Source organism: Cardiocondyla obscurior, linkage group LG14, assembly GCF_019399895.1.
Source record: "Cardiocondyla obscurior isolate alpha-2009 linkage group LG14, Cobs3.1, whole genome shotgun sequence".
Classification (NCBI taxonomy): Eukaryota; Metazoa; Arthropoda; class Insecta; order Hymenoptera; family Formicidae; genus Cardiocondyla; species Cardiocondyla obscurior.
In genome coordinates this window covers 1,271,087-1,298,629 of record NC_091877.1, presented here as the reverse complement: position 1 = coordinate 1,298,629, position 27,543 = coordinate 1,271,087, and the positions used below count along the sequence as shown (strand labels likewise).

Sequence of the window (27,543 nt, the reverse complement as noted above, 5' to 3'; positions counted from 1 at the left end):
GAATTAATATCGCTAATTAACGTCGGGCTTATCGATCTGGTCGGCCGGCTATTGTTTCGATACGTCGGAACGCCGTCATTCGGTAATCACTGCCCGCTATTGTTCGACTATTTTGTTCTCGATTTTCTCCGCAAATTTTCTTTATCGAATTCTATTTACGTGGAAAAGTTTACTTGTACGAGCGCGGTTGCGTTAAGTATTTTCGAAACGGATTACCTTTTGAAATAAATTACGTGTTTTATACGCGCCCGCTGATGAATTTATTCGCCGGAAAAGAATCTGACGTGTCTCGCGGAAAGAATTCGCTTCACCGGTACGCAAAGCGATAAACGATCGCTAAATTACGTAATGACACATGCCGTCGACCGATAATTGTGTGATTAAACGTGAGCCGACGATAGCACGCGGAAACGCGAGATGATCGATCCCTGCTTTAATCGTGATCTGCACTACATGCACTTGCATGCATACTTTAATTACAAACTCGCGTAATCAGCGGTATGGAAAAAAAATAAAAAAAAATAAAAAGAAGAAAACCTCACGTGTCATTGCTTTATGTAACGATGTATTTGTCAACGAGAAATGAAAACGTAAATGAGCAAAAATATTCTTATGCTAATCGCGTTAACATAAATTTAATTCTCTTTTACAGGAAAAAGATATATTACTTTTTTTTTTTTTTTTTTTTTTTTTTGAAGGTACCCCACATGAAAAAAAAATAATATTAAATTTTCACGTGCAACGTATTTTTCTTTCGAAAGAAAACGTTTCACCGCGGGCGAGCACGAAAGTGCGTAGGCACCTGCTGCGTTTTAGGCTTTGTATGCGCTCCACGCGCATTATGGCGGTTACGCTCTGATAATACCGATGGTAGTTTTACTTCCGGCAAAAAACGTCGATATTGCGATATGTGCGGCTTGTTTAACACGTGGCTTTAAACGTATACGTTTTATTTTTTTCGAGCGAGCCGCTCGATTGCGAGTTACAGTGCGCGCGTTGATACATAACACTTGGGGACGTTTCGCGCCGATCACCGATGGCGAAAGCTCGGCGAATTCGGATTTCGGCATCCACGAGACGCGCGAGATAACACGTCTCGCCTCCTTTTTTGACGCGACGCGACGCGAACGTGTCCTCGATCGGCGCGTGTACGTACGCGCACCTACGTGCCACTCACACGGGCCCATCTCTTCTGCCGCGTGTCGGGCGCACGTGATGTCACATAGAAAGAGAGAGTCGTTACCGTTACGCAATGCCGGCCACACCGTATCAGGGCGGCGTACGCGTGTGCGTGTGCGAGAAAGTTCCGTGGCCCGGCCAAACGCTGACCTTACGTACTGCCCGCGAGCGCGTACGCAACACACACGCGTGCCCGACGCAATTTTGTCTCGCTACTCCGACGAGACCGTTAAAAATTTTTATCATTGCGAGATGCTTAATTATTAATCTTTTATACGTACATCGACGTGATACGCATTTCGTATCGCTCGGTTTGACGAGCGCTAGACCATTTTTTTTTTTTCTTTTTTTTCCAAGAACACTTTCTTCTTGACGATAATTCCATGCTTAATTTCGACATGCCCGTTGGGATAATTAGAGTCGCGCGCGGTGCATAATTTAACGATCAAGGCAGAACGCGACTTCGCGGGCGAACGAAACGAGTCCCTCGAGCTCTTAGAAACTATGAAAACGGGGACGTGGTAATGGTGATTACGGTGAAACCTTGCCGACATGTCGATACACCGGAAGTCAGCCTCTGCCACGGGAGAAACGGGCAGGAAGCGCCGCGCAGAAGGTGAAAACGCTGTGAAAACTCGAAATTGCTCACGGTCGATGCGGCTAGACGTATATCTCGCGTCCGCGGTATTCGAGGGCGAGTCAAGGCTAAGCAAGGTCGCATCACCCTCGCTAGTTTCCGGTGGACGAGATCTCGCAATTGTATCGCGTCTCACTACAGTTCATCCCGACCGACCCGGCAAAATGTTAAAAATCGAAAAATCGGATCGTTTCAACGATCCGTCTATAAAAATTAAATTTTTCTCGAACATTTTTGTATTTTAAAATACACGACGAACTCGGACACACGCTCTGGAGGAGTGATTTAAACAAAGACGACCTTTTTTTAATTGTCTATTTTCCGTTTTTGTTCTCCCGGAAGAGACAGTGATGAGTAAAAGAGACGCGCGTTAAATCACGGGGGCCGATTAAATCCTCGTACGCGGATTATGCGCGATAAAAATGCAAAACGGCACACCTGGGCCGGACATTAGGTTTAGATGCGCCTTGCAAAGGTGCGCACGGCTGGCGTCGGCGGTTTTGTGAACAATGCCGGAACGTCACTTACTTCCTGGAGCCTTGAGGTGTTTGGAAGACGTGCATTCTACTTGTTTGTGGCGGATCTCTAAAAATAAATATTACGAGGCGTATTCTTTGATAGAAAACGACTGCGACACACGAATAAATCAGTCCTCCAGTAATGGCGCGCAACGTTTTGCCAAAGACTTTTAGAACTCGTGAACAAATCGACGTTAGGATAAATTTATGTCGGAGGATATAACTATTGATGAGTTTCACGTCTGGTATTGTAATGGTAATTTAACTATAATTGTTTTATCCGCGCTCTTCGCGCAACGAGAAATCGAAGGAACTCACTGGAGTAGCGAGCGCCATTTCGATCGAGCCTCGAATCGCCAAACATCGTTTTCCACGGCGGATTTTTCGGACCCGCCGCCGCGAGAAATTGCTTAATGAAGCCGCCGCGGCTCGGCATCGCCTGAAAGGAAGGTAGAAACGTTGCAGTGGGTCAAGGAGAGACGCCGGCTTTCACTTCCTCTCGGCAGCCAGCGCGAGTTCCTCGAGAACGCCTCCCGAGCTGCGGCTTTTTTTCCCTTCTCCTTCTGTCGTTCCTCGTCGTGAGAATATTTATCCGCCCATAGCTGCGCTTAATTAATTATATCGCCGAGCGAACAGATACGTTTATCTTTTGGTAAACTAGCTTTAATTAATCCGACTCGAGTGACGCGCGATGTAATACTAATCGTGACAAGTGACTTATTTCGGGCGTTGTTATTTAAATCGACGAGAAATTGGCCTTTTTTTTTTTTAATTTCTTTTTACTTTGCGACCCCGCTAATTTACATTTGCCCGATTAAAACCTATGTAGCCGTACTTTAATTTCGAATATTTTTGTTGCAGTGGATACCAGGGAAGTCCAGCCACATGATCCAAGTGAGAAGGAACAGCTGGGTCTCGTGAGCGTAAAAGTAGAGCCAGGATCTACTAGTGCGACGACCACCAGTAGCACGGGGACTCGTCTGCTTCACGGTATTCTCTCCCAGCATCCCCAGCAGCATGGCTTGGGGCTGCAGAATGGATACGGCCGACACTTGGCCGGCCATGCACAGATGGGCCAACCGCCTTACACCACTGCCGCGATCGCCACGACGAGTACACCAGGTAATGCCCCGAAGACATATCGAGGCTCTTATAAAAATACTCGTAAGATTTAATCGTTCGCGATCCCACCGTCCGTAATCATTTTCAATTTTTTTTTTTTTGTAATTTAATTTTTTTCTTTTTTAATTACGACATTATTTCTTAAATAAAAAAAAATAAGTTACCTATTTAAAAAATATCTTAATATTATATTCGCCCTTTCTGATTTGACTAGAAATAGTCGAGGTATATATTTTAGACTCGTATACGGTTTCCATACCAAAATACACTAGGAATCTAAAACGTTCGTAGTTATAAACTGGGGACAATGAGATTGACATTTTACGGATTGACATTTGCCGGTAAAATAAGACACAATTCTCGTTAATTAGATCGCGATATGATAGTTCCTCACTAGACTCGTCACCGAGGTGACAACCGTAGTTCGATCACTTGTACATTTCGCCGAGTAATCGCACGATGCCAATGCTACCAAATTGATCGAAGAACAAAATACTGTTCTCTTCTTTATGAAACGCGACTTGGGAAGAGAAAGAAAGAAAAAAAAAGATAAAAAAAAATAAGAAAACATTCGTACCGTAATTTCTCAATAATGATCGTAATGCGACGCGTAACCGCGATGCAAGCCGAATTTCCGTGTTCGTAATTCGTGCGCTGCAATTAGTGGATCAATGTCGATTTCACAAAGTTGCGTTGCGCAACGATAAAAATCGTGCACCGGTAACAGAGCCCGGCCGTTGCATATTCGGTCGGAATTCGGGCGTAAGACGGTTCTTAAAAATACCCGGCTCGATTCGTTGCATAAAACTGATCGCGATCGGTGAGATTCGCGGCTATCGGTCTGCACCAGTCTTGCACGATCGCCTTGCGTAACGACGAGGATGACGGCGACGATAAAAGGAAAAAATGCGAGACGGAGAGAGAGAGAGAGAGGGGAAGAGAAACGGAGCAATGACTCTGTGCAGAACCCTTTGGGACTCGTTTGAGACGGTTAGCCGTGTCGCGAGGGAGAAAAAGAGAGAGCCCGAGGCACCGTGGGAAGAGCGAGCGATATGCATACCCAATGACCGGATGACCTTCGCTCGTTGCATAAAGATGCCTTTAATTGACGGCGCGCGCGAAAACACGTTCGGCACGGCGCACGGCTCGACGACGCTCGATAAAGCCGAAACGAGAGCGGGAGAAACGAGTGGACCACCTCGATGGGACATCTAATTTGTTTAAAGCGGCGAACGAAAGCCGACGTGTACGCGGCTTTAATTTAGGGCCACGGCAAGAAGGCCGAAACCGGTCGATCGCTAATTTATCACGTCCGCGTAATATGTTGCGAGCGAAACGGCGAATTCGATAATTGCGAACGTATACACGTACTTGGTATTCATTGGATATTTAATCCGCCACGATGGTCGGTTCAACTGTGCGTCCACCGGCGTGACGTCAGAAACCCGGAATCGCAACGACGTATTTTCGCGGCGAACAACGCTTTCCTGATACCGAATAATTTTAATATACAAGGCGCAATAACTGGGCAACGTATTGGTTTAGAAAGCGTTGCGAAAGTGAATTTATGGGTCGTTTGTCGTGCGATTTTATTTGCAGTTTTACTTTATTAGCAGATATCGGTACTAAAGAGATATTGTTGAAACTGTATCAAGAGACGATAATTCTGAGCGAGAATGGAAAAAAAAAGCAGTGCGTTTTAATAATTTCTATTTATATGTATAGATCATTAGAAACGGAATAAAATATTGACGTCGCGTAACTTTTCGCGGGAGTCATTTTCCCTGATGCGTCCTTTTCCGGCGAAATAATAATATTACACGGAAGTTAATGCGATCCTTCTTCCGCACAATCCTCCCGAGTGCCTTCTATTTTATTTATCGCGCCGTTCCGCGCGAAGCGGAATCGCGCGAGATTAATTGACGGTGTCGCGTCTTATCGCCGGCTATAAACTCCGCCGGCTATTTATCACAGAGAACACGTCTCTTTCCTTTGTTTCATGGCTGGAAGCAGGAAGCGGATCACTGCCAGCGAGTCCAGCGGACAGCGGAGTCAGCGACGTCGAGTCCAGCACGTCCTCCGGTGGCAACGAGGACGCGAATCTCTTACTGAAAGCCAGACTCAATCCTAATTCGTCCCTCCAGCCGGGCCTGGCGTCTCATCACTCCCATCTATCGTCGGGTGAGTTCGATCTTTGTTTTTTTTTATTCATCGACGTGCGTAATACGTATATGCAAAATAACGAGAAGCCTTTTACTTTATATTTGCTCCGCTCGCAAGAGTAATCCAAGAGCAACGTTTCTAAATTCCTTTTAAGCGCATCTGTTAATCGCCCGCATTTTTTAATTTTTTTTTTTAATTATTTCCTCTTATAAAAATACTTTCGAGTAATAAATTAATTCATTTATTTAATTATTTATTTTTAAAGAGCAAATCAAATGCAATTACGAGATAGCTGGTGAATAATTTTGCAAAACTTTATATTTACCGTTAAAACCATTTTGCGCGATGAAAAATGGCTGTTCGGAAAGTAAGACTGATGGATTAGGATTTGATCGAATTTAAGTTAAGTTAAGTTTGAAAGTTTCCGAAAGGAAAAGAACCTTCGAAGTTTCAAGTGTATTTTCTTATTGAGCGCCTCTATTGATTACTCGGTAGCAGCACTTGGCAGATCGGCCTGCCACAGTCCCGGTGTCTACCCGGGGTCGACAGCCAGCTTCCTGTCGCCCACCTATCATCCTCATCAGCATCATCCCTCGCAGTATCATCCGCATCGAGGGAGCTCGCCGCACCACCAGCACAACAACCACACCATGGGTCCGACGATGGGGCCGCCTCACCACCATCACCATCATCAAGCGCAGGGTCTCCAGCATCACTTGCATTATCGTCAGACATCCTCACGTAAGTCCTCAAACTCTAATTTATTACAACGACGTAATTGGGGGAATTGGCGGGTCCCGCTGGGAAACTCGCCTCGACGATTCTTCGGGCGATTTAAGGATGTACTACGCCTAAGTGGTTACTCGATACCCGAACTTAATTTATTTTAATTCGCGTAGTATTTAATTCGGTAATACTGCACTACGATTTCGGTGATTCAGGGGAACTTTCAAGTAATAATAATTTTTTTTTTAACTAAACTATTTCAAGACATTTTTTTTTTTTTATACTACTGTTTCCGATTTTTATGAATTTATCAATGTGATATTATTTTCCCGTAGTACATCCTTAATAATAGGCAATAACATGTAATAGCGGATAATACTCAGTCGACGCGTCAGACGGTTGCCGATTAAAATTCCATCATCTCGGAGCTAAATCGACGGGGAAAAGAAGTTCCGACCGGGGATTTTGAAATTGTACCCTTTACGCCGGGGAAACGGATAGCAATCTCGCCACTCGGGTTTCATGCTAGACTTGCAATGAGGCGGGCCTTTTCTTTGACCTCGTTTACTTATCGGTAATTTCGACGATAGTGGATGTATCTCCCTTCTCATCGCGATCGATCGGTGGTCGGAAAGAGGAAGGAGCGAGGGCAAGGTGGTGTGGAGGGAATGAATACTCGATGAAACAGTGATTTCGATATCTCGCGGTGGCATCTGAGGACTGGATCGGTCGTGACGTAACGGCGGCAGCCCGTAGAGTTTATTTCGACTTCGTAGATATCGATTCGATCGCTGCCGACCAACCAAACGCGGAATATTTTCGCTTTTGACGAGCCACCACGCACGCGACCGCAAAACGTCTTCTGCGATTCTACGATTCAGCGATGTTGCATCATGTTACTCTACCACTTTTGAAACATTTACAAATAGGTTATATATATTTTCTTTTTTTTTTTTTTTTAGAAAATATTAGATTACCGAATGGTTGGAGAATATTTACGTCATTAAATAAAACGTAAGAAATCGCGTATTTTTAAACATAAAAAAAGAAAAAAAAATTACAAAAGAAAACTATAAGCGACATTTTTATTAATACATTTATGACTTTATAGAACGGTGCGACTCGAAATAAAATAACCGCGTGCAAGATACGGATGAATATTGACGTCGCTGCTTATTTCGCCCAAGATTCTACAAACATTTTTATCCTTTATTTTTAAAGCAAACGAGAAAATATATTCGTGCATCGAGTAATAGCAATGAATATCGCACACGTTGCTCTGTCACTTAAAACGCGTATTACGAGAGGACGGTAAGACTAATACAAACGCGCCGCGGTTTTACTCCAATTTTAATCCAGCTGGCACGAGAAAGTGATAAAGGAATTAGAACGTAAATCCGCGATTTCAAAGGCGACGCTATCGCGAAATAGAAGAAGCCGCCGCGGCGCGCCGCGAGTTTCTCGGCGAGCGTGTGAAGGCAGGAAGCGTCTAGTCCGTCTAAGACGAAGAGGACTTCCTTCGCAGTCGAGATGCCGAGTGAAAGGATTTCGCCTTGTCGTCGCGGGGAACGTGGAAAAGAACGATTGCACCGAGCCCCGTCGTCGTAGCTGTCGCTGTCGACGACGGCGACGTCGACACCTTCGCAGCGCAACTCGTCTCGTTCTCGTGACCCACTTGCCGCTCTCCGAATCGACGGCCCAGATTCGCTTCCTGCCGCCGAAGCATTTCCGTCTGCGCTCTCGCGTCTTGACAGACGCGCGCGATTTTCTCCTTCGATATTTGCAATGCTCCGTTGGGAAATAAGACAATTTTTTTTTTTTTTCCTTCTTTTTCTTTTTTTCGCAAATCCGCACACATTCGAGCGCGTAAAGTCGTAAAAACTTCCCTCTTGGCCCTTAGCGTCTATTTTTTAACTTTCTTAAAACTCTCCCAAGGTAAAGCTCGCCGAAAATTGTGGCCGAGATGCGTGGTCTCGTTTGCTTTTCTCGAATTCAGCTAAAGTTCGAGATTTTTTTTTTTTTTTTTTTTTTTCTTTTTAAATTCTTTGACAAGGGATGAAAGTCAGGTCGAACAAATTTTCCGACGTCGAAGGCAAGCGTTAGTCAGTTTTACGTACAAAAAATTTAGTCCACGGTAATAACGTTTTGTAGGAGGTTGCATTTTAAGACTAAGCGTGTCAGCGATCGTAAAATTGGGAACGCCGCTCAATAACACATTTCGCAGATCGCGGACATTTGTGGCCTTTGCCGACGTCAGCTGTCGTTCGTCCACGTCGAAGTGTCGCGAATATTAATTAATATAAGGCGGAGTCAGTTGGAACGAAGTATAATTTATATATATGTAATTAATCGGGACGCAATTAACGAACCCCAGAAGGGTTCCCCGGCGCGCGAGTCCCTTGCTTTTCTCCATTTGAACGGGTTAGATACAGAATCGACAGCTGATCGGCATTGATGAGCGCACCTGGCGTTTTACGGAGAGATAGCCGCTCTCGGATCAGCGCCAAGGTTGATTTCTTGACGAGTCGCGGTGGAAAGCGCCGCGTCGTACAATCGTGGTGAAATTCTCCGCGTGCGAGCGCGGAGTATCAATTATCTTCGCGAAAAGAAAATAGAAGAAAGACCAGCACGGCGTGCCGCCGCTCGAGCGGAAGCGGCGCTTGTTGCGTTTTATTATGAATCACAGGCCGCGATTCCCGCCGCGACATTGTCGACAATGAGATCGAACTTTCCCTAATTGAAAATATTCCGCGAGGCGGAGGTCATCTCGTTCGAGATGCCTCGAGGACAATTTTAACGACGCGCTGAATAAGACGTTTTATCGAGAGGATGCTGCGAAGAGTTTGGGAAAGTAAGGGACAAAAATGCCACAACGATCACCGCCGCTATACGAGACGCGCTCGACGGGGCCTCCGTGCCGCGCTGCGAGTAAAAGTGTGCCAGATTGTATAATCGAACGTGAATAAGCAAAATGTTACGCCATAGCGATTTGGTAACGTCGGGGCCTCCCCCCTCCCCTTCCTTCTACCCTGTCCGAAAGGCACGGCCGTGTTCCCATTGCGGTAGGCGCTACGGTCCGCGCGGGCGGAGATGATTGCGGAGAAAATTTAACCTGTTAAAGGCCGCCACGTTTCGATATCGGACGCGCGCGGAATTGCATCTGGGTACTTTCCGTGGAATTCCGGTAATCGTCGTCCGTCCCGAGTCGAGACCGAGGAGCTCTTTAACGACGAAATAAAGTTTCGCGTAGGTAGAATCTCGGTGAAATAGATTCGCTCCCTCCGGCGCATGTGGCTAAAGACATTGCGGTTCAACAAACTGCGGTTTCGCAAAACTCTATTTAGGCCGCGCGAGCACCTCTCGCTGTGTACGATTCTGTCGCGCGTTGAGCGGATTCTCTCCTCGGCCACTGCACCGCGGGCGCGTTCGCGAGAAATTTGCGCGCTGCCAAAAACCAACGTCGGGACGACTTTCCGCGATTTCGCGCGGAGCCAATTGGCCATCGGCCCCTTTTATCTAGATCATCGCACCGCGCAAACATTGCACAACCTACGGTAAGTGTCCGCGCCTACTGGGTGTCGTCCGCTAAGTCATCGTCGCCCTTTCTTTCGACGTCGGGAAAATAATAGAATAACGCGCCGCTATTTTCGACCGGATCGTCATCAAGTTGCGATTTCATTGTCCATTAACGCTTCGGGAACGTGTAAAAGACCCTTTGACCACGTCGAGAACGAAAGTGACGGCGCGCGCGAGGTGCGTTGGCAAACCGGCGTGGCACAAATTTTGACGCTAACAACGCGTCAGGGCGAAAGTGTTACAAGGTCTTTCGAATAACGATAGAACGTTCGATCCAAATACGATATTTATTTTCCACGCCAATCCGCCCGGCTTCCTCTTGCCACTCGCGCCTCAAATTTCATTACGCAAAATATATACATAAGTTCCACGCTCACTAAAGCTTCCTGCGCTATCGTCTTTCTAAAATTTTAATAAATAATTTATAATGCAATCGCTAGCGCGAACGTAGGATGGCCGAACGTATACACGTTGATATACCATTTCTATCGTAATAAAAACGACAATTAAAAAATTTCACAAAAAGAAGCTAAATTCCATTCTCCCACACGTGCGCGAGTCCAAGGGTAAATCCGATTGTCATGTGTGTGTTCGTTATTCCGGAATTTAACGTTAGCGTCGTAAGTAAGCCGCGAATACATTACCATTTTGGTTATCGAGAACTAGGTGCTATTAAAACGTTTCTCAGATGCTTTTCGAAAATAATGGCAAATTATCAAAATGATTATTTTATTCCGAAACGAAGAAACCGTTTGTAAATGCACATATTAAATGCAGCGCAATGTAAAATCCTAGTGACGAAAATTAGTAAAAAATTATAACGAAAAAAAAAAAAAAAAAGAGAGAGACGTATTGTGAAACGCGACTTTTTAACGATCGGATTCGAAGAGGCGCGTGAAAATCGGCGTCGGGAGTTTCGCGTCATCGAGGGGGGAATTAGGAATGTCCTGGTTGCCCTAGATCAAGTACTTGCCGAGGTATTTTTAAAAGATTGCCAGACCCACGGCGATTTTAAGACACGCGAGATGCGGAGGAGGGCGACGCTTTCGGCGGCGGCGGGAAAAGAAAGAGGGAAGCGGCCTTTTTGCCACGGGAAACTCTGCGGAAAAAATAGAACGGCGCGGATCCGCCAACGAGCGGCAACGCTTACGAAATAGCGCCGAGAGTCAGGCGGAGAGATCGTAAAAAAGAATGTTTCGCACTCTCGGCCACTTCGAGCCACCGATCGAAATGGATATATTATACAAATGGATTATACATATCGAAATCTTGCATTTAAATTTCGTAAACAATGTAATAATTATCAGAATGCTGATTCATATAGTTTACATCTTTCTTTTTCTTTTTTTCTTTTTTTTTTTTCGTTTTGAAAAACTACGTTAAAATATTAAAACACTTGTTCGAAGGAATGCCATTTATTTTATTAGTACTTGTTTTGAACGGTCCGTATAAATACATACGATCTGAGCGCTTGATAGAACTTGTTATCTTAATTTCTTTGAGATACGTATAATTTTTTTTTATCACACTAATACTTTCCAATAGTGCTGACTGCGTATATTAATATCTGAAGAGTTATTAAAAATTCGCGATAATAATAATATACATGAAAATACTGATCTATCTTCCTATTTACGCGTACGCTTATCGGACGGTGATTAAATAACATGATTTACGTAATCTTCGCGAAATTATCTTCCGTATTGCGGTGTTTACGTTTGGAAAAGTGTATTATATCAATTATTAATATCACATGGAGATTCACGTGACGCACGTTTGCGTGTTTGATATGCGACTCGTATGATAGGATTTAAAATTTATCTCTCGGTACTTTTCAGGCAAATAACTGAATTTTAACGGTACATTTACTCTCAAACACCTATTTCATATAAATTATCGGACGGAAATAATCTTTTTTTTACAATTGTTTAATGTAAATAAAAGACAAAGCAGAGAAAAAAAAGAAAAAAGTAGGAGAGAAGAGAGAGATTTATACAGCTGTCGATTATCAGTCGTCGTAAGATGCACTAACTTCACAACGGAGTATTTTTCTGCCGCGGTTTACTTTCACGATTGAAATCTTGTTTGGTACCAGCGATCGATGCCCGATAATAAGATAATACCAGGAAAGGCACGTTGCCGTTACCAACGCGCGAGATCGATTACTTTCGCGACTCCGATATCTGGAAACAAATGTCTGTAAATGACACAAGCGAATCTGAGACGCGAGTTCAAAGTGCCGTTGATCAATATATGCGCCGATACCTGCATTTCGTTATTGGCGAGGGCACGTTTCGTTCTATCTTGCAGCATTCGTGACTCGAGTCTTTTTATCTCGAGGAATAAATGCGGGGGTATTTTTTTTTTTTTCCAAGTTGAAGGAAATAGTTAACCGGCGGGAGCGGAAAGCGGAAGAATTTCAGAAACCGCGGCGAGAACGCGTTAACGGCGCCGTGAAGGGTCGGGCGCCGCTGCTTTACGTAATATACGCGTTCGCAAGGCTGCGCCGAGTAAAAATAAAGGAACGAAACGGGCGATGCAGAGTGGATTCTAAGACTAGAGCGGGTCTAGGTCTAGGTCGACTAGGCGCGGCCTGTTTCCGACGTACGTGTTGCGCTTCGTTTATTAGAGTCTGCTTCACGTTCGCGAATAATGGATCTTCTTTGAGCCGCTTATCAGTGCACCAAATGTCGAATTTCGGTCAATTCGGTAAAAATAAAATAAAATAAAAACCAACCGCTAATAATTTCAAGTCTTCAATAATTTTTTAAGAAATCCCAATTATAAACTACGATAGAAAGTCATGCGACTTACCAATCTGCATGAGCTTCAGCGGAGTTGAAGAGTTCTGCCGGTGACTGTAACATAAAAAGAAAAAAATTAATGTAGACACGTTAATCAGTTAATAAAATTAATAAAAAATAAAGTAAAGGTTTTTTTAAATAAAGAGTTTATTTAAAAAATTGATGCTCACCTAAAAGTTGCTCCGCCGATGCAGGATGCCCGTCCCGGGCCTGCTCCTCCTCTCAGTTCGGACGTCGTGACGAGTCCTCCTTCCGCGCACTAGAAACTCGCGAACACCCCGACCGTGATTTTACAATCGCGAAAATACTCAATAATCACTCTCGCGCGTTCCACGTTCGGCACTCGCGTTTAGAAGAAAGTTATATGTCGATAAACTACGCCCGAATAACTATACGAAACTCCCGGGACGACCGACGAACCGACTGCGGTTCGTATATATCTTAATATCGGCGGTGACGACACTCGTTGACGACGGCTGATGCAACTGCGTCGATCTGTAACAGAAAGAAGTATAAAGTTTAATTGTAGCTATCGTGCTGGAAGGGTTTTAGTTAAACGGAAGTGCGAATTACTTTAGGCACGGACACACGTGGCTGCTGTGCAGAGCGTAGTACGTGTGTGCTCGCGCGACCGCTGGAGAAGGACAAAGCGAGAGTGGGAGTAGTGGGGGAATGCACCTAGCGCGCGGCACGTATGCTCGCGCTCGCTCTCACCCTGTCCCCCGCCCCGCCCCCGATCCCCCCGCGCCTATCTATTCGTTACTCTCGTTTGATTTAATTGTAATATTTAATTTAGTATGTTCGGACAAAGACGGCACTTCCACCAAGTCGTCCTCGATCTCGAAAATCGCGAAGACCGTCTTTGCCTGGACATATTAATTAAATATTAAAATTAAATAAAACCTTAAAATCGCCGACTTGACAGCCGATGTTAACTCTCGCTTAGGCGTAAAGCAAGCCAAGATAAAAAAGAACTGATCAGCATCGGTTTTAAGCGGTAACAATTAACAACTAATTTACGCGACGCATCAATTTTTTTAAGATAGGATAACAAATGGTGTTATTTCGCAAACTACTTTCGCAGTTTCTTTTCCGAATTAAATGCACGAGTGTATCGTATCCGCTCGTTCAGATGTGAAAGTGGCGAATCCGTTTCCCGAAACAGGTGCACGGTTTCACCGGCGCGAGGAGAGGAAAAGCGCAAGCGAGAAACGAGACGCGCCGGAGTCTAGGTCTAGGTGTAGGTCTAGGTCGACTAGGAAGGGGCGCGGCGGTCTACTTCCTACCCGAGAACGACAATCCGGCTTTCCTCTCGGAAATGCTCGCGCGAAATGACGCCGATTGTTCGAGCGAAACGCGCGCGCGCGCTTGAAAACAATAGACCGTGTCGGTGCACCGGGCATCGATTTCCGTCATTATTCAGTCGATTCGTCGAAGGAAAGTGCACACCGCGAGAAATTTCTCGCGAGCGATGCATTCCAATGACAACAATCCGCCATCGAGTTCCCTCCCAATATTTTAGTATTTAATTTAAGATTAATATTCCAGACGGTGACAGGGATAAAATTAACGAGATATGTTCGCAGCCCGATCTTCCCCCCCCTTTTTTTTTATCTTGCGACGTTGGGTAAAAGCGGTACCACGTATGATTCCGTGCGAAAGAATTGCCGGGCAGACCGGTCGTTTTAGCATGAAAATCGAAAGTTGGCCGGTGCATTCACATCGCCGACACGTGACACTCTCGTGACTTGCTGATTAATGGCGTCCGCGGACTCCGGAAGTACGAACGGTATCGGATTTTTTATTGTAGGCCACGGCACGTTTCGCAAATTGCACGCGAGGCAGAAAATAACGGGTCGCCATAAACGCTACGTTGATTTTTGCGACGGTACGAGCTTCGACTCGCGCGTACGAGGTCTCGTTTTTCGTACCTTTATCCCTCGCCAAACAAATTGGCCTTTTCTTTTTTTCTTCTTTTTTAATTTTTGATATTCCACATATGTGAATATAAATGTAAAATTGTAAAAAAAAATGTTGATTTCCCCGTCGAACTCGCTTAGTTTTTATAATACTCGTTTTACACTCGGTATTTTCGTTTCAGCTTCTTAATTTCGTTAAAGTTTCGAGTTTACGACTCGCTCGAGAACTCTTCGCCCAGAGATTCTCTTTAGCGAAATTTCGTGCGACGTTACAACCGTCTCGCGCTAATATCGCGCGATCCAATAATAAGTGCAAAGTTCCTTTAAATAGCGCCGCTAGCATCGGTTGAATATTCATGAGGAAGTTAAAACTCCGTGTGGAATTCGTTACGATACTGCGCGAGGAAGGTTACGGAATTAAATAGTTCGACGTGAATTCGTTTTGCATTTGTGCCCCTCGTGTAAATTGAGAGAGCCGACTGTCATTTGCAAAAATTATTCCCGCACTGCGCAAAGTTGAAATTTATCCTGGTATTAGCGTCTATGCGTTTTTTGCTCGACTCCAGCAGATAACAAAATTTTTTCTTTTTTTCTTTTTTAATTAGGACGTCGCTTTTGTCTAGCGAGAGAACGTTGGAAAAACGCTTATCTGAAAAGAATTTATTAGCGCAAACGAGCAAAATATATGAAAGATAACCTTGTAGACGGGAAATTTTAATTAGACGCGTTGCGTTTGTTCAGAAGCCCATTATTTACAAAAAAAAAAAAAAACCCTATTAGAAAGCTTAATTCAAGGCCGCATCGTTCGCGCGTCGTTCTTAGGATCATCCAGTACGCGAAGCAGAAATTTTAATTAAAACGCCACGTTTATCTGCGGACTAGCCGTTAAGAAATCATTAATATGCATGTACAAAAGATGTGAAGTAAAACTTCATTTCACATCCATCTTCGGAATCGCGTCGCAGACGCGCCTTCCCTCGGCTCGAACTCAAGACGTCGAGTTTGCGATGCGGAGAAAAACGTAAGGAGGGAAAAAAAATAAAAAATAAAAAAAAAATAAAAAAAAGAAAGAAAAGGAAAAGAATCTGTCGATTCGCACGCGCGAGGAACCGTGTAAAGGATAAAATTTGCGTGCGTGGCATCTTTCGGATCACCCTATAGTCGGCAAGAGGACGGGAAGGAAGAGGACGGGAACGCGCTCGGCTTTACACAGATAGGCGCGCATAGGCCGGCAGGCTCTGGCTGACAGAGAGAAGCGCGTCCTTCCTGGGTCTCTGCCCCTGCGCTGACGTGTGTATTGTAGTATTGTATATTTGCAGTGTACATATTATCAGAGCGCGGGCCTCTGTGTGCGCGCACTTGCCGTGCCCGGCGCGTCCGCGTGTACATGTGTGTGCATATGCACGCGCGGTGCCACTACCGCCGCCGCCGCCACCGCCGCCGCCGTCGTCGTCGTCGCCGTCGCCGCCGCCGGCAAAAATGCATAGCGCTGTTACACCAGACGGTTCTCAACCGCTCGCGAGACGCATTTAACGCGAATCCATCGTTTCTCGCGGCTTTTGTTTACGGCCGATTGGTCCACCGGGCGCATTCGATTATCTCCTCCCGAAAGCGCCGGGTAAATTGCACCCCCGGGACGCTCGCGGTGCGTAGATTTGCTCGCCGCATCCTCTCGCATTCAAGAAAAGCATTTTCGCGCGGAATTATTCCCGAGATAGATACGCGGCGACGCTCGATAGATTCAGTTCAACGGCGATAGAGATAATCGGCGGCTGGAGGATAGCAAGAAATTGAAGTGAGAGAGAAAGAGAGAGAGTCACGCTCGTAAGCCGAGTAAATGCCTTCTTCAAGGTTTTCCTCCATTTGTCGACAGCTATTGGAGCACGTCGGATCGCGTGCTGCGACTTGGCTCGCGGTGCCGCGGATGTTTTCGAAATTTACCGACGTCATCGCGAGCGATAATCAAGGATTTGAACGCTGAGGACCACGCCGCGTTAATCTAAATATCGAAGAAATCTAAGAAACAAAACGTTCCGAAAAATGTGTCGCTTTAATTAATTTTATTATATATATATTTTTTTTTTCTTTTAAATAAAGAATGCATTTTATTTTTATTTTGAGAAATCTTTTCACTTTTCCTCTCAACAAATCGATTGAAGATAATTACGCAAAACAAACGCTATGCTGCAATATTTAACGTGATTTACAGGCAATAAATGTATTCAAGCGATTTATAATTATTTATTAGCCTTATTATATTGAGAAAATTACGACCGCGTCGCGTTCGCCAAACTGTTGTAACCGCTCAGATGATTACGCAAATACATACATTTGTGTAAACGGGTTTCTTTATTGCGTCGATTGACGAACCGTCCCGCGGCTATAAAAATAAAACGGTTTGCCGAGGAAAATGAATTTGAACCGACGTGTTATATTTGCACTCGGGCGGTTCACCCAAGCGAGGCTCGTCAATTCTTTTGGTCACGTCGCCGGTCAGATCCGCGTTTCTTATTTTTTATCATTGAGGCCGATAAAGATAATTCAGACTCGATTACCAGCGAGAGCACGCTTTGATACGCACGTTGACACTCCGTATCTCGCGTGTTTCCTGCCTATCTGAAAATAGAATCCTTCGGACATTTAAACGCGACTCTCGGTGGCGGAGGAGGAAGCGCGCGAGCCCAAAATAAATTTCCTTGCGCTTTTCGACTTTCGATTTCGACTGGCGGCGCGCCGACAGCTTCGTTCCCCGAAACCGACGTTAAGTAAACAGAATTTAAACGTCGGATACCAAAATCTAGACGGGACAGCGCCGAGCGAAGGTGAACGTGGCGTTGCACTCGGTGCCTGGGCAGTAGCACCAGCTGACGTTGCTTAGGAATTAAAAGACAGGACGGCTCTAAATATAAAGCAGCGACTTAATTTCGTCGAATAAATGTACCCGATGCACTTGGTTAAAGCGGTCACTTTTTTAATCCTACGCTCGGGATAATCGTGAATCATCTCAATCGACTCGTTAGACCCTTCGCATACCTAGCCGGAAGCGGTGAGCCGAGAACTACATCCCCGATCGAACGTGACGGAGTTACCGAGAGTCGAAACAATTAGATCGCCGATAGATCCGGCGACCGTCTGCTCCTTTCGATCTCGCCCAGGCCTCGAAAATCTGAAACGACGTGGTCCCCGGACTCGCCTACGTGATGAGCGTCACTTTCTTTATTCCTATTATGCTAGCTCACGCACGGGCCGCCGCGGATGTGCGTGTGCGTGCATCGTCGCTGTATGCACGTGCATACACGTAACTCTGCACGGCGTGGCGGGCGAGGCGGTCCGCGGAAGGGAGGCAGGACGGCCGGAGGGAAGAGGGAGACAGAAACGCAGCTAGAGTACCGTGCGAGCGTAACGCCGAAGGCACGTATCGGCGGTTCCAGCGAGGTATAGACGGTGACCTTGTCGCCGGCAATTCACCCCGTCTGACCCCCCTCTCTTTCGCCGCCACTCCATCCCGGCGGCGCGGTACCCTTTCTTCCTCCTTTTTCTCCGCTTCCTCCGCTTCTTCGTTCGCCACTCTCCTCCGCTGCCTCCCGACATCGCCGTGTCCTTCCTCGCCCCGCTCTTCCGCCGGGTTCTCCGGGGTAGCGCGATCGTTCCCTACACCCTGCCCAACGACCACGCTGCTCTCCCCCTTCTGCTGCCCCCCTTTGCCGCCTAAACGCGCGCGAACGGACACGTCCGACGTTCTCCGTTCTCGTTGCACTCGCCGAGAGACGTAGCCGCCCGTCCTCCTCGAGCCACCACTTCTCGTTCGCCCGCTTTGTCTTCCCTCTTCCTCCGCTTTCTCGCCTCGCTCGTACATCGCGTGCGCCTCGCGGATTTTCCTCTTCTCTATCCTCCGTTCGCTCTAGACTTATCTTCGCCGCTCTCCTCGCCCGTCTCGCGCTTCTCGTGCTCGATAAAGTGCGTCCGTTCGTCCGTTTGTTCATCGTTGTGCCCTTCGTTCCGCTCCGTTTATGACGAAAGCCCAGCTCCTCTCTTGCGCCTCCTCCGTCTTTGTGCGGGAGACCCTACTAGATGTACGGCCTGTGTCTTCCAATTATCCTTGACTTCCACTCGTCCCTTCGTCCCCCTCTTCTTTTCTCTCCTCCTCGCAGTTGAGTTGAAATTTTATTCCTCGCCTTATTTGTACTTGCAATCGCGGCAATCATCATTTCTCTAAATAAAATCGAAAGATACATTTTCTAAGAACCGTGTGCTGCGCGATGAATTCGTGCCCGGCGTACGTTCGGAAAATATTCAAATTGTTCAGCCTTATAAATTCCCAATGCGAGAACGAAGGTAAAGGTTTTCGAATCCGCCGTCTCTCTAGGTGCATTTTGCTTCGCGCGCTCGAGGAAATATTCTTCATCGCTTCAACTCGCTCCCGTTCGGAGTTAAAGGTCTCCCCCTTTCCGCTAAGATGTACATTTTCTGCTCGCTCGCTGGGAGGGTAGGAGGATCAGGAAAGAGGAAGAGAGCGTGCGTAGGCTTCTTCCTATCTGCTTCTTCACTTTCGTTCGCGTACAGTCAGTTTCAAAACGAGTATGCAAATCTATTCCGTGTTCATCTTTTTACAAATCTTTTCTTTGAATTTATAAAAACTGTCTCTTGAAAACCAGGTAGCTCAGCTCCGGGGCATCGCGCGGGATTCTGTTTTCCTTTTCGATTTATTGAAAATTCGAGTTCAATGCGATATCAATTTGATTCACGATTAAATCCAATCGCGATACGCCCGTTACGAAAATTGATGAAATTGTGGCGCATCGACGTGACGGGTAATTAATTTTTCCGTTAAAAAAAAAAAGAAAAATTAAAAAAAAAGCGGAATTAAATTCATCGCGGAGCATATATGCGCTCTAGCACAATGTGTGTCGTTTCGACGTTTCCTCTCTTTTCTTTTCCTTTCTCTCTCTCTCTTTCATCGATACTCATTATCTGCTACAAGCCCGTCTCGCACTTCCTGTTTCGCAAATTATACCCTAGTATCCCCATGCACATATCCGTTCGTATTCGGTCATACGCCTGCCGAACTTCGAGTTCTGGGATTACTCCGCAATTATTATAAAAAGGAAAAACTGCCTGAGAAAAAAAAAAAAATAACAGCCTTCGAAAGTGACTTCTCACCCTATTTACCTCCGTCCATTCTCGATTATTAATTCGATCGCGGAAGTTCGTACCCTTTTCACGCGCGCGTCAATTAATTTTCCAAGCCGCGCGGCATTGAAAAGCAACAACGTTACATAACATAGTCTACAAAAAAGCGAGCGATATACTTTCGGAATCCAAAGCAACGAGCAGCTTCCTCGACGAGCTTTCTCCGCGCCTTACGCTCGCGCGGTCGAAAGTTGACAATTCGTAACGACTCGTTTCCGGGCTCGCAGGTAGCGTCTCCCTTTCTCATCTATTTTTACCTCGTCGAGCGATAAAAGTAAATATTCGTATTAAAAAAAAAAAAAAATTAAAATAAAAAAAAAGAATCGCATTTAAAAAGACAGCAGAATAAACGGAAAAAAGAGACGAAACGACGGAGCGACCGGGCCGAAATCGCCGCTTTGCATTCGCGCCATCGTCTAAATATAACCGGTGCGTGTGCGAGCTCACGCATGGCACGCACTCGTCGCGGCTTCGAGACGCGCGCGCCGCGTGGCTGCATCGGTAGTGCACATTGTAGGCGCGCGCGACGTCGCGACCAGCCTAGACCTAGACCCACTGAGCTAGCCTAGATCCGCGGGCATATGCGTCCGCGAGTGGAACGCGGAGGGAGAGACGGGATGGGACGGCACGAAACCCAACGAACGACGGGGAGAACGAAGGGGGCACCGAGCTGTTTCTAGTACTATCGGAGAAAGTGAACGGGCGTGGTGGCGGCGGCAAACGGCAACGGCAGCTCCGCACGCGAAACTCTTCCTGTCGCGTATACCTTTCTTTCCTTCGTGTTCGATTTCTATTATCTACTTGACACGCTAGATACGTCACGTGCATGTGAGCGCTCGCGCGCGCGCGCACGTTCGCATATTGACGCGTCAACGTACGGGTTCCCAGCCGTCAGTCGCCCTAACACGATGAATAAATGATTCCCCCTTCTGTCTCTACCGCGGACGAGCTATTACGCAAAAAAAAAAAAAAAAAAAAAAAAAAGAATAAGAAAAAAAAAGTTATCGCTACCCGCCGCCCTTCGGATAATAATAAGTTCTTATTGCGGAATTTGTTAAATTTCTGCCCCGCGCTATCGCGTGCGCGCTTTTCTCTCGGGCTCGATTCACTTGCACACCGACGCGGGTACGGAAATTCGAGAGGCTGCTACCATTTCTTTCGAGATTTCTCTATTTATCCGCGAAACAATGCCCGCGATTGAATTTTAAACCATCCGTATGGACCTTTCTATTTATTTTCCATGCAAATTGCATGCGCGACCGACGCGAATAATACGTTACATCATCCGCGTGCGACAAAAGCCGGGGACGGCTCTTGCACAGCTCTCGATGCCGCAACCTTTTTATATTCGGAGTTACCGTATTAAGCTCTCGACCCACATTCGTAGGTACACGCAAACGCCGGCCCCGTTCCCCTCGGTATGCAGAAACCGGCATTGGACAACCAGTCGGCCGGAGTATCGTCGCTCCTCGCCGGCGCGTTATTGCAACGAGAATTACGCGACCTTGCCTGCCAGACGTCGTGTTACGTCCTGTCAAATAAACGCATCCCTCTGGCGATCGCATCTCTCTGTCGCAACCCCTCTGCGTTCGTTCCGTACCGGAAGGAGTTATAAAAATTCTGAAAAGGCCTTGCGCGCTGTGCGTTAGCTTTTTTTTTTTTTTTCTTTAAGTGGGAATAATAATCGCGGGCCGTAAATATGACTCGGTGCACTATCATGCGACCGAAATAATTCTTTTTGCAAGAGCGCGACTTAATTGCCGCCCCGTTATGGCGGCCATTAATCGCGCTCTTAATTTAAAACCGATAAAATAACGCTCCGGATTTATCTGCGTTGCGGAGAGGCGAGTCCGCGAACTTTCTTAATCGGTATTTTCCTATGAAATTGTCCGGTACGAGCGTGGCCTACTTTCGCTTGGCGAGGATCCTAATTATCTTTAAATTCCGCATGTATATATACGTTATATATCGTTATATACTCGATTTTTCCTCGAATGGATTCCCGATGCCGCGCGTTATCGTACGTTGAGGTAATAACACGTGAATGCCATGCTTCGCGCAAAGACGGAAGGCACGTTTCTTATCTCGAGCGGCCTGGCAGAAACGATTTTTCGGCCGTCCCCGAATCTCGCCGTTACGTAACGGCCGCGATAGGCCGGTTCGATTCCGCGGGCCAGATGGCAAGGGACTGATGACTTATTTACATTTTCGTTGCAATTGTTATCTCATTATTATAATCGCCGGTTGAACGAGAGAGATAAGGACACCTCCCTTCCTCCACGGTCGGCGGCGCTGACCCATATCAGTCAGCGCTGACCCGGCCGCGTCTTATCACGAGCGAGACCTACGCTTTTGGCAATTGCCGGAGGAGGTTATCGCCGCGATAGCCGCGTACGGAATCCTCAGCGAGTCTCGCGAGTATCTCGCGATTCGCCGAGCGCTGCTCGAACGGACGGACGGAACGTATCGCTTATCGGCGCTTCTTTTCGTGCGGCGCGCTCTTTCTCGCGGACGCATGTAATGATTCTGACCCTCCGCCGACGGAATTATTTCCCTTTCGAGAGAGAGCGTTGACTCGGCTGAACTGAATTACCAATGGAAGTTGACGCGGCAATTTGTATTTATCTCGCAACGGAGAAAGAGAGAGAGAGAGAAAAAGAAGCTACGCGCTCGGTTGGATTTTAAAATTATTTCAAATAAATCGTTCACGACAGTGGAATTAGGTATTTCTCTCTCTTTCTTTTTTTTTTTTTTTTTTTATATATTTATATGTCCAGGTTATTAATTAACTGTACGGAAATTAGACGGTAGACATTGAGTATTATTCGAATTCTCACTAAAGGAATAAAATATTCTTCGTTAAAAAACGTAACTTAGAAACCTAAAAGGTCGAGGATTTTACGGCGCTTGCATTTATTTACAGCTTCGATTGTAATGTATCTCGGTGGAAGTCTCGCGCGCGTCATCGCGGAAGGTAACGCGGTAAGAAGGAAGCTCGCAAGCTAAGAGAAGCCTCTCTGTTACATTTTTTTTTATATATAAATTTATATACGCGCGTGGGATCGGCTCGGGAGTCTCGCGCAGGTGTGAAATACGCCCACGCGGTACGATGTGAGAAATATCTCCTCTTTGTAACCGGAATATTTAAGTAACGACCGTCACCGGGTTCTTCCTGCTGGTGGTTCGCGTAGTAGTAAATCCACTGGCCGATCGTCTTACGAGGTTTGCACTCGCGTTGCGCTAGAAACATCCGGCCGAGGTGGCCGCGGGAAGCTCCACCGAATAATTCACCTTCCTCGTCGAGATTAACGGGTCTCGCAAGCACGGTCTCGCATCTTCGCGGCTCCCCTTCAAGGTCGTATTTCAACCAGCCGCGAATTCCCGGATGTCTCTCTAATTTTCTTCCCCGTTCAATTAAAGCTGGCGCGCGTCGCTCTTCGACGGTGCAGAGGCGCGAGGTGCCACCTCCGGCCTCTAAATTCGGTGTCATCTGACCGTTAAACACCGGCCGCCGTATTTTGCGCCGCGCGAAACTGCGCTCGTCCCCCCAGCATTACCGTCCGTTTGCTCTTCTTCCTCCTCCGCCGCCGTTGCATCGCCGGCCCGCAAGAAGTGCGAACGACGACGAGAGTGCGCACCATGGTCACTGACCTCGTACACATCGCGCGTCGTCTGCGACGACGGAAGAGAGGAGAGCCGCGCATTCTTACCGTTTGCTCCTCTCGTCGTCTTCCGATGTGCGTCTCTCCCTCGTTCTTTCCTTGTTCCTGGGCTTCGTGACTGCCGGTAAGGAGTAGCCGCGGAGAATCGAATCGCGGGAGCGACAAAGCGATTCCGGAAAATGCGACTCTGTTTGCCAGCAGCTCGGATATGGAATTTTTTTTCTTTTTTTTTTTCTTTGCTATTGTTCCGAAAACGGCCATGCTCTTGTTTTGTTAAATTTTTTTTTTTTTTTTTTTTTAAATCCGTCAATCGTACGAATATCTTGTCGCTCGACGGTGATTCTCGCTAACCGAGCTGGACCACACTGACGTTGATTTTCCCTCCAGACACACTTTCCACGTTTCGCGACCTTCGATTTCTGACGGCGCGAATTTTCAGAAACTGCACCGTAACGCGCCTTAATTTAGAAGGGACGAGGACGCTTCCGCATCGTCGATCCTCTGCATTTCACGAGGACATCGTCGAGGACGACACGCGTCGTTTCTGCATAAGTCATCCGGCGGTGCCGGCGCATTATGCCTACACCTGTCGCTCTTTCCATTCGCGTCGTCGTCGTTGTTGTCTGGGCCTCTTTCGCCTTCCAAAAGGAAAAGGCTGCCACGATGTGGGTAGCGTGCAACTTTGTCACAGCGATTGCGCGCAACTACACGTTTCGCGTTTTATTCCTGTAAGCTATTTTCGTACGCACGAGGTGCACGAGAAAAATACCCGCAGTTTCTACACGTGTGTACCTTTGTACGAAATTCGTTCACATGCCGTAAATAAAAAAAAAATAAAAAAAAATAAAAAAATAAAAAACCGCGATGTAAATTAATTTTTATAGTTTACGAGGAAGCTTCTGCAGCTGGCTTTGCGCACGCGAGTTGATCTTCGAGCGCGGCGTCGAGACTTCCGGATACCGGGAGGACAAGCGGGAGTGAGAGAAAGAGAGAGATAGAGAGAAACGGAGAAGGAGAGATAGCGCGCTCACAAAGAGCTGCCCGGCGTGATACGCGTGCGGCAGGAAACCGACAATAAGAATCCCATCGAACGATCGACGAACCCGCCACGCCGCGTCGGGGAAACGTATTCCGCAAACGATGCACGCCGGCGATACGCCGCGCTCCGCTTCGGTCCGGGTTATAAATCGCGCGGAGCATTTATTTCGCCGGCGCGAACGAAAACGCATGTATATTTATTGGCGATCGACGCCGGCTTCGCCGTCCGCTCTCTCGAAAAGCGTCGCTCGGGATGAATCCTCCGGTCGATTTCGCTGGGAACACATCTCGATTATCCGGCGAAATTATCTGCCAGTCGCCTACGTTTTTTTTTTCTACTCTCAATTTTGCGCTTAAAAAAAAAAAAAAAAAAAAATAGCGGCGACGCGGAATTCACACAGCACGCGTTGGATGAGTAATTCTATTCTGTATTCGCGACACGCCACGGAAATTATCACTCTTTATTTAGGAAAGTGAAAGTAATCGTTGAAAATTTTTCGAAAGCGTCCAACCGAATAGAGATAACTGTCCTTGACATTTATAAACTGTAATGAATTTTTTTTTTCCTCCCCCTCGTAATCAATCGTTCGAAAATTTTGAAACAAAGAACAAAAAAAGGGAGATTTATTTTCGAAAAGTTACGTGTTCACGCCGATAATTTGTTCACTCGTTTTCTTATCTATTTGGCAACAACTGTCTCTCGGCGATGCAGATGTTTTAGTTCTGCAAGACATCCGGCCTTTATCGAAGCGCTCTCGATAGCGCGCTTCGCAAATATCGCAAAGGTCAAGATCGTTAGATACACGTTAAATTTGGCAATGCCAACCGTAGAAGCGAAGGTCTTGAATCAGAAATTAACGTCGCTCGGAGGTTTTTTCATCCGTAGGGGTAGGCTTGATGGCGGGAAAAATCGGGGAAGCGCAGTTTTCCGTTTGTGATATCATCGATATTTGCGGATTGTCGTTGCAACGATTAGTGGAAATCGTTGATATTTCCCCAGTATCGCGCCCGTCATCGCCGCGACTCTTTCCTCGTTAGCGTCATCGTTCGCGTCGAGCGGAACGTGCTGTTGCTCGTCGAGAAATCGACGCGTCCGCGAGACACGCATACACATAAATGTTTCGCGAGCGTTTTATAGGCAGTCAAGGTGGTCGCGCGGAAAAAGACGCCCGGAACGTAAATCTCTTCCCTCTCTTTTTATTTTATTTTATTTTATTTTTTTTTTCCTTCTCTTTCTCCTCTTCTCGTCGGTCCCGCTCCGCTGGGTTGTCTTTCGCTTCTAAGCGAGAGCCAGGCTGAGAGGCGACCGAGACACTTCGTGGAAAGCACAGAAACCGCGAGAAGAGCATCCGCCCACATCCCCGACGATGAAAACCGCGCTGTTTATTGCCATGCAAACCGAATCCGCTGATGGAGTGTCGTTTGAAACACACTTACGCAACGACCAGGAAGCGGCGTCCTCGCGTCGAAAAATCTCGCGCGCTCGTTAAATTACTTTGAAATAAACCGGAATCACGAGACATTAACTGTTTTCACTTCCGAATAACGTCGGTGTCGTTTAAGAAAAAAAATAACTCGACGATTGATTAAATCCCCCCGTCATCCCGCGCTTTTAAACAACGATATAAATTGTCGGACAATAAATCTAGACCGAAGATGCGTTTTACACCAGCATATCGTCAGAGACTTGAAGTGGAATGTTTCCTTAGCTATCAATCTCCCTACATCCTCGTCGGTCGCTCTTTATCCTTTTCCGAATGCCGAGGGAGACTGCGAGAGAGAAAAGGAAGGAAAGGAGGAGGCAAAACAGAGCGTGAAGGAGCGATGGTGCGCGTACACGTGCACGGCCGAGAGCTCGCAATTTGAACGGGTTTCGGGGTTAAAGATAGTAGCCTGAGGCAGTAGGGTAACATAATAGGCAGGGAGTTGGTCTAACGAGACGAAAGAGAGAAAGACTCCGAAGGGGGATGAGGAGGACGAAGGAAGAGGACCGTCACGACGTCAAGAGACGTCGAGCAGGGAGATGCTGAAGGAAGCGCAAGGATAGAGAGTGAAAGGGTGGCGGGACCGGCGGAGACCGGGGCAAGGGGAGAACGCCAACGTATATGTGTGCAATGCGGTGCATCGGACTAGCCGGCCGCGAATGAAGGCGGAGAAGAGAGAAGGAGGAGAAGGATAGAGCGGTTAAGTTAGTCTGTCGGTCAGTGACTGCCTGACTTTCCCGGCGCAGCTGAAGGTCAACTCTCCCCTTCTCTCGGTCTCATCATCCTCCTCCTCCACCCTCTTCCTCCTCCGCGCTAACTCTTCTTCTTCCTTCTGCCCACTCCGTTGCCCGACTACCTCCACCATCATCCAGCACGACCACCACTATCATCGGCGTCGCTCCGCTATCACCGACACTGCCCGGCCCATCTTCACCCTGCCCTTCCGCCATCCCCCTGCTTCCCGTCCCTCCGCCTCGCGCGCTCTCTCTGTCTCTCTACCGCACGCCGGAGCTCCGGAGCTATGTCGGAACCATAATCCACGATCGCTTTGTTTATGCCGGACGAGCACTTTCGGTGGCCCCTCGTGCGTCTGCCTGCCTCCCGGAGACGGGGGCCCCTCTCGCTCGGCGCTCCCGAACCCCCCCCTTTCCCCATCCGCGCCGACCGCGGGTATAACTCATGCACTTAGATGCACGCGGAATTCCGCCTCTCGAAATCCTGGTACGTGAGAACACGCGTCACGCGAGCGTATATCTCGGGATCGGTGGAGCCGAAGGAAACCGGGTTTCTCACCCGGTGGAAGTCGAGACTTGGTCTCAGTTTTCTCGGAGTCTGATGGATGTCAAATTTACGACGGACTTGTTAAATAAGTATGCAGGAGGGACACCAGTTGAGGCAACTGGTGTTCTGAAAAGCGCCGCGCGATTAATTCATCTGCTCGAGCGAATAAGTGGTGCCGTTTGTCGCGATCGCTACTACGTTACAGCTACTGCTCTCTTCCTCCTCTCGATGCGTTCTTTCCAAA

The 27,543-nt window shown here is 47.0% G+C and overlaps 1 protein-coding gene across 5 annotated transcripts in view; it reads left to right on the top strand.

Annotated features, from left to right (window-relative positions):
- Eip74ef (Ecdysone-induced protein E74) overlaps positions 1-27,543 on the top strand; it is a 142,065-nt gene that overhangs the window by 106,694 nt on the left and 7,828 nt on the right. For 4 of the 5 annotated variants that reach the window (XM_070665862.1, XM_070665864.1, XM_070665863.1 and 1 more), the window contains 3 exons: positions 3,196-3,456; positions 5,470-5,637; positions 6,115-6,360. In XM_070665862.1, coding sequence (XP_070521963.1) covers positions 3,196-3,456; positions 5,470-5,637; positions 6,115-6,360 — 675 coding nt within the window. The remainder of the gene's footprint in view (positions 1-3,195; positions 3,457-5,469; positions 5,638-6,114; positions 6,361-27,543) is intronic. The other variant, XM_070665865.1, reaches the window with a different exon arrangement.